We start from the raw sequence: 10455 nt of genomic DNA on the forward strand, positions 1-10455 counted from the left end.
CCTAGCTCCTCTGCTAGCTCCTAGCTCCATAGAACACGCCAATACAATTCAAACACCTGATCAACACACACAATCACTCAGCCCAAAAGACCGTTCACCTAACCCAAGGTTCATAAAGCTTATATATTTTTAAAAAGTTACGTACGTGACGCGCACTTACGGTACGGTACGTGTTATGCTAGCTCCTAGCTCCTCTGCTAGCTCCTAGCTCCATAGAACACGCCAATACAATTCAAACACATGATCAACACACACAATCACTCAGCCCAAAAGACCGTTCACCTAACCCAAGGTTCATAAAGCTTATATATTTTAAAAAAGTTACGTACATACGCAAAAAAAAGCCAAAGCTGCATACTCACAGTAGCACGTCTGCGTCTTTGTCATCCAAATCAAAGTAATCCTGGTAAGAGTCTGTGTTGTCCCAGTTCTCTACAGGCGTCTGTGTATCCAAATCAAAAGTCCTCCTGGTTAGAGTCTCTGTTATCCGAGTTCTTCCATCTTGACTGCATCTTTCGGGAATGTAAACAAAGAAGCGCCGGCTGTGTACTGTTGTGGCTGACTACGTTCGAAAAATACGTCCATTTCGCACCGACAACTTTCTTCTTTGCTTGCTCGGCTTCCTTCTCCATAATGCAATGAACATGATTGAAACAGATTCACGAACACAGATGTCCAGAATACTGTGGAATTATGAAATGAAAACAGAGCTTTTTCGTATCGGCTTCAATGTGGAAGGCATACCCGTGTTCGCCGGGCTACGTCACACGCATACGTCATCCTCAGAGGCGTTTCGAACCGGAAGTTTAGCGGCAAATTTAAAATGTCACTTTATAAGTTAACCCGGCCGTATTGGCATGTGTTATAATGTTAAGATTTCATCATTGATATATAAACTATCAGACTGCGTGGTCGGTAGTAGTGGGTTTCAGTAGGCCTTTAATGGGAGCCTTAAAAAAAAAAAAAGGGAAAAAAAAGAAGTAACTAAATAGTTACTTTTCACAGTAACGCATTACTATTTGGTGTAAGTAACTGAGTTACTTTTGAAATAAAGTAACTAACTAGTTACTGGTTTTCAGTAACTAACCCAACACTGGTTACGATTAGCTTGCTAGTTGCCAAATAGCTATTATTTTACTAGTTATTAGTGCACTAGTATACAGCTAGCGATTAGCATGTTAGTTATCAGTTAGCAACTAATATGCTAGTTGCAAGCTAGCTATTAGCAATGCTGTAGTGTATTTGAATATCTTAGAGCAGTGTTTTTTTCACCAAGTACCATCTCAGAAAAAACGTTGCTCTCCAAGTACCACCATAATGACCAACATTAAATACAGTAGTGTTATAGGTCTAAGTATTCATTAAAAATAAGGCAGATGTTTTATTCAACAAGTATATTTAATATTTTTGGCCACTTTGGGATATTTACTTTAATTTAAAACACAGTTTTTGACAACATATTTCAAGTAGAGCGTGCTCGCTCCATCGCTAATTCAGTTTGGGGGTACTTGGCATTGGACAACGTTTAAAAGATTCCTGCTTTATTCTTTGCTTCCAAAGCATTTAGGATCAAAATCAATTCTAAAAAGATATCTTCACTTCAGCTTACATGTGTCACCTTTTTGCCATATCTTCGAAAAGTGCTGAGTTTGTGGTTGTGTGCTTTTATACCTCACATACTTTGTGTGGAAAAAACTACGTTTTTTTCCAGCCCCCTTTTGTGCGTATGCAAGCTTTATGGATGAGACCTTTGGATTTTTCATGCAAATAAGCAAAGTTAAAGTGTTTATTACTTGCAATTAATCACACAAAATTGGGATTATGTCATTTATGTCAAAATATTAGGAATTTAAATTCTGCAAGCAAGTCATTTACTGTGATTATTCAGATTTGGAAAAAATACCCGCATTGGTTATTACATAGCATGCCTTAATACCATGGTAGTTGTATTATTTAAGAGTTAACACAATGTCTGATACGCTTTTATATATTTGAGAAATAAGACTTATTCAACCGTGTTTTTTTGGAGTGAGCGTATATGAAATAAAATCGCAAGTGAGGGGAAAAGTGTTTCACCAGGTTTTATTTCAGTGCTTGTTGTACAGATAACTTTTTTCAATCTACCAGAGTTGCTGATGTAATAGTCATAAAATATTAAAAATATGTGGTCAAAGTAATAATGAACACATATTGGTAGCAATGGAAAACCCTCTGCTATACTCATTCTTCAGGTCATATTACTTAAAGTTGAAGGTAATCAGATGTTTGGTTTTAATTACTTTAAGTACACCCACACATGAGTTACAATAAGGTGCCATGTCATCACAATTCAATGCTCAGAGAAGTATTAACTCTTTATTATTGTGCTTGTAGCAACTGCATTGTACATTGACAGGTGCATTATGTATATGTGTGCTGTATAATAATTTTGCTTAAATTGTTTAGTTGCATGAGCAGGACAAAAATAATAGGAAAAGCTCACTGCAAAGTACAATAAAAAAATGTCTAATTAATAAATATACACCAGGAGATTGACATTATTTGTGGATTTTTATAAATGTGCTCACCCAGCATCTATTTCTAGTTACGTAGATTGACATTTTTTTAGGAGATGCACAGATGAGATGTGTCTATCAAAATATTGTATTAAATATATTTTGGCAAACAAGAATACATCCAAACACTATTAATATTGTATGTAGCTTTTAAACAAGACAGAGGTTTTAGCACATCAACGTCGGATCAACAATCGTCTTTTACAAGCTCAAAAATACCATAGAAATGGCCAACTCTTTCATTTTTCAAACACGAAGGCTTAAATAATTTCAAACACATATCCTTACAGTAACCACGAATGTGTTTGTCTTACATGTAGTAATCAGGTGTGGACAGATGCGATGCGCGCTCACGCGTCGGGAATACATTTTTGGCAGGGAGTCAGTTTTTGCCACAACACTAAGCAACAAATAGTAGATTTAACTCAAAGTTGTGTAGATGTCACGATCATTGATTCGCTGGCTGATTGCATCACAGCCGTAAAAATGTGTTCACTTTATCCCAGTTGTACACATATTATTACCATGTGGAACATGCTAAATCCGCACATTTTGTTTTTGGTGGTAACTTTCTAATCTCGCAAGGAAAAGCATCTTTTATAACTAATCCCCACCCTACTTTCAATGTACACCGTTAATAAACTGTGATTGGACATATTCCGATCTTGTCCCACCAATTGACAAGACAGATGTTAATATGATTTGATTTCGTTCCTGACAACATTCTCGTCTCGATTTTATGTTAACTCAGATGTCAGATAATTGTGTTATTATCTTAGCCAATGTGCCTTTGTTTTGATTAGTTATCTTATGTTTACCTGTAAAAAAACAAAACCCCAAATAACATTAGGTTTCCAGCCCAGGGTGAGCTCGGCTGACTCTTTTTGCGTGATGAATGCGCTGCTCATTCATTGGATTGCAGGGATCAATCAATCAATCAATCAAAGTTTACTTATATAGCCCTTAATCACAAACGTCTCAAAGGGCTGCACAAGCCACAACGACATCTTCGGATCAGATCCCACATCAGCAAGAAAAAACTCAACCCAATGGGAACAACGAGAAACCTTGGAAGGGACCGCATATGTGGGGGTCCCCCCCTGGGTGTACCTGATGAAAGGGCCATTATAGATGTAAATATGCACATTTGTTTTCTCATACATATTCGCACATAGCACCTACGTATACACTTCCTAATGCTCAGAGCTAAACATTGTTTGACATGACTCATAAATAAATCACAGGAATGTATCCCAGCCTTACAAGTGGATCTTATTAATATTTAACTCTTGTGATGTATTTATAAATGAGATATTTTCTTACAGATGAATTAAATATTTTCTTTCAGTCCTGTCTTGATGACTCTGACTCATAAATCAGCAGGTTTGCTGAACGTTCTCTAACACTGAGAGACAGTCTAGTAGTTCATAGCAGAGTGTGTGCTGCGAGTACTGTACTTCATGTCTGATTTGATGGCAGGTACATGTACACACTGTACATACGTGTACACGCTGAACTTTTTGTATTTAAGATTACAACAATCCCTGATTAGTTTTAAAGCAGAGCGCAGAAGAACTTCTTCTCCCTGAAAGGGTTCTCTGAGGTGGGCACCGGTGTGATCAGGGGGTCGTCGCAGGAGTGGGCGTCACAGTACGCCATCAGGTCAGCTGCCGCCTTGGACACCTGCAGAGGATCATAGCGGTTCATGATGGCTAAATGTTGATAAGCACACTTTTATATAATTTTTTTCCTTCATGTGAAACGATTTAATTTTTCCAATCAAACTTGAATTTAGTTTTATACTAAAACACATTTATGGAAAATTGTTTCAATAATCAATTGCGTTGGTGTCAAAAAAATAGTTTTTAACATATTTGCATATCTTCCTATTGAATTACCAGCCCATCACTAACACTGTGTGCCGTCGTGGACAATGCTATTCTTATCAGTGACAGAGCAGTAAGGGGCTACGAATACATTTGTGGTAAAATTTCAAATGAAGTCAGGGTTCCCCTTAATGTAACTGTGGCACACCGCCACAGCAAAATTAAAACCGCCACACCTTAACTTTTTTTTTTTTTTTAAATGTGAAAAAAGTAATATAATGTATTGTAGCCTACAGAAGAAGTTTAAAGTCTGAGGTTTGTAACTTTTATTGCCAATCTTATGCTAACTGATCCAATTCCAACACGTATTCCCTTTAGGCACACACTTTCATCTCCGTGCTTCCCCAGACACACAACACTTCCTTATTCTCCGCCAATACACTTTCAGGCGATCATGGGAACAACAAATCAAAACCACACGAACATAAAACATTACAGTGTGAACGGATATATATATATATTCTATTATATACGCACTATTGACTAGTGATGAACCAAAAAATCAGCCACCCAAAAAGGACTTTGACCACGGGAACGGCGCTGCCGAAACACAATGTTGTGCCGACGTAAACAATATGCACAGGATTGTCTGGAACTTTATCAGCATGTCTGCGATGTGGACATATTTTATAAAATACATCTGAAATACACCCACAGACATTGATCTATAAAATGTGCAAATATTACAAATAGAGAACGTCCAACTAGAGCAGCAGTAGCAGCGTGAAGCAAGTGCGACGTCATGCTTACTGTGTTAAGTCTCTAAACACAAGTAAAGTCCATAACACTAGAAAAATATGCTTGATTTGTTGCTAGTCGCTTTTTAATAAAGAAAAAATCCCTATTATTCTCGAGTTTGAACACATTAAAAATTCTCAACAAAGTACGTTGTACAATAAGCAGCAACAAATGAAAATAAAGCAAAACAATATGAAATAAACTATTTGTCAATACTACTTAAAACAAAGATTTTTTTTTAAATGTATGTATACATTTTTAGAGCCTTTTTAAAGAAAATCATATAGCAGACATAGGTGGGTAGAGTAGCCAGAAATTGTACTCAAGTAAGAGTACTGTTACTTTAGAGATGTATTACTCAAGTAAAAGTAAGGAGTAGTCACCCAAATATTTACTTGAGTAAAAGTAAAAAGTATGTTGTGAAAAAACTACTCAAGTACTGAGTAACTGATGAGTAACCTGTTCGTTTAATGATGACTGCAACAAATAATGCACAAAAACTAAAAATAGCAATGAGCAAATTCAGAGCCAGGAATATCTCTTAAGCAACTAAAACAATAATATTTATTAAATAATAATACATTAACATAAAAAGTTATAGGTACACTGTTAAAAGCACACTGAGCTGTCATGTAGTAAAAATAAATGCAATAATCAAATGTGGAAATGCTAAATTCTGTATATTAAGTTTTCCACAAATGCATACATTAAAATGATTGAATGACTGACATCAAATTGTCAAATCCTGGGAGGCTAAACTATAACATAACATTATTATTACAAACCCCGTATTAAAACTACTGTCAACACACAACAGTGTTTATCCAGGCCTTCATAGTTGCTCTTTAGACTCCTGCTAATGTTCTCCAAACAAATAAATCAAACTCCATATAACTGTCCTCATATTTTATCATTTTAGCCCAATTTACCTTTGCATCCCTTAAGGAAGTGGACTGATTTGAGTATGTGTTCATTGTGTTATTTAGATCAACAGCAGCACCTTTAGTGGTATACATGCTGCAGGAACTAAATGTAGGAATGAAAATGCCATATAATCAGCTGGGGAAATACTTTTGAAATGTTCTTATAGTTACTACTTCTTTACCCAAAGTAGTAATTGAATGGATTTACTTTTCAACAAATATAATTGATTACCATTTAAAGGTTTTTTTTGTTTTGTTACGGTTATACCTCAATTTATACAGTGTTTTGAGATAACAGCTGACTCTCGGCTAATTTTAAATTGCAAGCAAAGATTTGAGTTACAAGTTATTAGTTGGTGTAGAAAATGTCAGTGAACCCTGAAAGAGCCGACCAAAACCATTCTTTCTAACCATGGGAGGGAAGAAAGTGAGTGAAGGACAGTGCTGAGACGAAGAAGCGGATGAAAAATTATTGAATTAAAGAAATAAATAATCAAAAACGTGACACCAACTTGGCGAAGCAATTTAAGCGTATCTCCGCTGGTCTGAACCATACTGAAGCAGAATGAGTCTTAACACCAGCCAAGAATGTTAAAATAATATATAAACGGCGGGCATTTATCCATGAAAATATGGAAAAGCGGCTGATGGTGTGTTTGACGGAGAAGCAACTGGAAGTCCACTCTCCAAGGTAAATGCTGTACATTACTACATTACTTCATACAACTCCTGTAGTTGTAAGTAGCACATTCTGTTGTATTGTTTTTACACAACATTCATCATCTAAACTTGTTTTCGTTTTTAAAAGGCATGTTACATGTTAATATTGTGATGTTTTGGGGGAGACAAGCGCCACTACATTGTTTTAAATTTGTTGCAATGGGAGATATTGATTTGAGACCCAAGTGTTTTGAGTTAAGAAGTGAATAATATTTATACATATTATATGTATAGAGTTTTCTCTAAAGACTCAAAGTGCTTTTACATAGTGAACTCCATTATCTACATGTTTTTCAAGCTCCATTTAAACCAGTGTGGTTGGCACTGGGAGCAAGATGGGTCAAGTGTCTTGCCGAAGGACACGACGACAGTGACTAGGATGGCAGAGGCTGGAATCGAACCTCCTGTAACCCCAAAGTTGCTGACACGGACGCTTTACCCTCCAAGCCACACCACCCAGAACCAATTAAGTTTATAAGTTGAGGCACTACTGTAGAGATGGCTAAGATGGCTGCCACGTCAGCATGTTGCTGAGCATGGCTCCTACAGCGCACTAGCTTATGTAGATATATCCATATTTACTGGGCTATAGCAGTCATGCTAAGTGATGTTAATTAGATTTTCATGCATTGTACTTATTTGTACTATCAAAGTGCTACTAATACATATTCAGTTCAGTTTATTTCAAACATGCATACGATACAATGTAATGCATCACATATTTACAGTTGTTTCATTTGATAAAAAAAAAAAAGTATAACTATATAAAACGGTTATTCCCAGTTTCCTTGTTTTAAATTTGTGGCGTATTTTGCAACTGTATGCAGCAAAATGAGCTGCAATTATTATTGTCTTCCATGCAGTCTACAACAATGGTGTACTCTAGCACTTTGCCCATACTAACTTAGCCTAAAAGGACCATGATTTAGCTAGCCTTTATATCTATGAATGGAAATGTCTACGTAGCGGTTCCCATTAAAGGCAATGCATTTTACATTGAAAATACATTATGACACAGTACTAAAGGGTGTGTCTGCACCCTGGAAGTAGCGTAGCTGGCATGCTTCCGATTGTGATTAGTTAATTTACATAAATGTCACTGCGTTATTGCTAAGATTATGTTACTGTTAACATTGGACATAATAGATACATGCTGCATATTATGTATTACGGAAATGTGTCAACATTAGTAAAAACAACAAAAAAATATTTTGAGAAAATAAAAATAATGATCTAATCACTCTTCGCTTCACAGAGAACTGACAACCCATCATTCATTCGCTCCACCTTCACATTATGATGGTGGTAAGCTACGTTTGCCCTGGGGTACATAGACGGAAGTGTGGCTGCCAGTTTGTGCTTATGGCCCCTCCGACCACCACCAAATATTCATTCTGATCCATACACCAGTGTGAACGGCACTAGGAGCAAGGTGGGTAAAGTGTCTTGCCCAAGGACACAACGGCCGTCACTAGAATCGAACCTGAAACCCTCGAGTTGTTGGTATGGCTGCTCTACGATCTGAGCGACGCCCTCCCATATACTGATAGTACCCTTGGTATCGATACCAATTTATGGATGGATCAGCCCTCCTACATGTTGTGTACTTCTGACCACAACAATGCTGACACACCACGAGTTGTTGTATATTACCTTGTATACTTTAGTGAGAGTAATACATGATAATTATACTTAAGACACAAAGAAATGCATACTGAGGTTGATTATTATAAACTTTGGGGAGCGGCTCTACTCTGTGTATGCATATGTGCAGTTCATTGTTCTCCAATCGCCCTGGGATGAGGTGGCGACTTGTCCAGGGTGTACCCCGCCTACCGCCCGAATGCAGCTAAGATAGGCTCCATCAACCCCCCCGCGACCCCGAAAGGGACAAGCGGTAGAAAATGGATGGATGGGTGGATGTTCTCCCATAAAGACTGATTGTTGTCCAAAAAGTAAAGTTGTAATTTTTAAAAACAGCAAATTAATCAGAGTACCTTTAACCATAACGGCGTTATTTCAAACACTGCATATGAGTACCATTGAAGTGAACCATGTGCGATTCTGTAGATGTTCCTAATATAGTATAGTTCTATGTATTTACCTTTATCCTGCAGAAACTGGCCTCAATCTTCAGTTGCTCCACCAGCTTCCTGGCCTGGCTGACACTCATGGTGCTGTTCACTGGGGTGTCTCCTTTCATTCTATAGCCACAAGAAATGGACACAAAAAGCACACATTTGTTTTCATTTGTTGATTTGATCCTGGTTACTCCATAAAGAGGATTGGCTTTAATTTGGTATTTCATTTGCAGTCAACAGTGTGTATTAGCCTCACCACATGAACTAATGAACCACAAACACAACATGACAATTAACGCCGGGCTCAATAATCAGTTCATACTCGATTGGGTCAATTTGTGAATAGAAATAATAGTATATTTTCAAATGCTCAGATCTAATTCACCATGCAGGGCCCACCGATCCTTCGAGCACATGTGGGAAGAAATGGAGGCTACAGCTGCACAAATACTACAAATAATACTCCAAATAACATTAGATATGTTGTTAATACAATAACAGATAAGAAGTGAATCTATTCAAACCATACTAAATTTTGCCCCCATTTTCTTTGCCTCTCCCATTTGTGTCCTTACCCGTATAATATTCCTCTTTAGTTGTGATCTCCCCCAGTCTTGTCTGTCGTTTTTTTTCCGCCTCTTGATGTCAGCTCGTGGGTGTCTGGTGTCAGCGTACCCGGACCCCACCCCTCACAGACGAGCAGCCTGGATACTCCCCTTACTCTCAACAGTCCAGTGCGCTGCAATCCTGCCTCAATGAGATGTGGCGGATCAACCCCTCTGCAGTCAGTGGTATCTGCCAGATGGAGGGAGGGATGGAGTAGGAAGAGGGGGGCGACGACACACCATTCATTAGGTTTTCATATGAGAGGGGTGGAACAAATTTGTGCAGGGAAAATAAGAGGATCTCGTAGATTTGACAGCTTGAAATGGGCCAAAATGGTCAATAGGGTTTAAATGTTTGTTGTTTGGCATGAAAAAACTGTAGTTAGCAATGTCAGCTCTTAGATGTCTGAATCACGACGGCCGTCCCCACCCCTCCCACTCACTATCTGATGCCCTCCCTCTCCTCTGTTGCCATGGGGACTGCTGCAGTCCCATGGTTTACACAACATTTTAGAAAGGGAATTATTGCTTAGGAAATGTTGTCTGCAGAAAACTGATTCCTAGTGCTGCATGTGACAATACATTTTTAGAATCACTATAGTAGGACATCCTGTACATTTTAAAATACAGTACAATGCAATCAAGTAAGCAGTAAAGCGCATCAACGACGCCACAATTGCTACATTAGTTATATTCAGTTTTTAATAGCGTTTAATGTGTTGCTCACTTCAACAGGGGGTGAATTATATAGATGTTTTATTTCTGGCTTTCGTGTTCTTACTGAATTGTCCCTCCGTGCTTGCTATACTTGTCTAGGCTGCCGTAGCTAGTTAGGTCTTCAACCTTTAACACGACGTTATTATTATTCTTATTCTTATTCATGATGATAATAATACTAACAACTAAGATAATTTCATTACCATGCCTAAAACGCTCACCAGGTGGTC

The 10455-nt window shown here is 37.8% G+C and overlaps 1 protein-coding gene across 1 annotated transcript in view; it reads right to left on the reverse strand.

The window, feature by feature from the left end:
- Positions 1 to 1023: 1023 nt before the first annotated feature.
- si:dkey-175m17.7 (uncharacterized) overlaps positions 1024 to 10455 on the reverse strand; it is a 99012-nt gene continuing 89580 nt past the window's right edge. Inside the window, 2 exon segments of the mRNA XM_062046658.1 lie at positions 1024 to 4238; positions 8927 to 9026. Of these exon segments, the coding sequence (XP_061902642.1) occupies positions 4110 to 4238; positions 8927 to 9026 (229 nt within the window). The 3' untranslated portion in view covers positions 1024 to 4109.

Source organism: Entelurus aequoreus, linkage group LG05 (genome assembly GCF_033978785.1).
Source record: "Entelurus aequoreus isolate RoL-2023_Sb linkage group LG05, RoL_Eaeq_v1.1, whole genome shotgun sequence".
Taxonomy (NCBI): Eukaryota; Metazoa; Chordata; class Actinopteri; order Syngnathiformes; family Syngnathidae; genus Entelurus; species Entelurus aequoreus.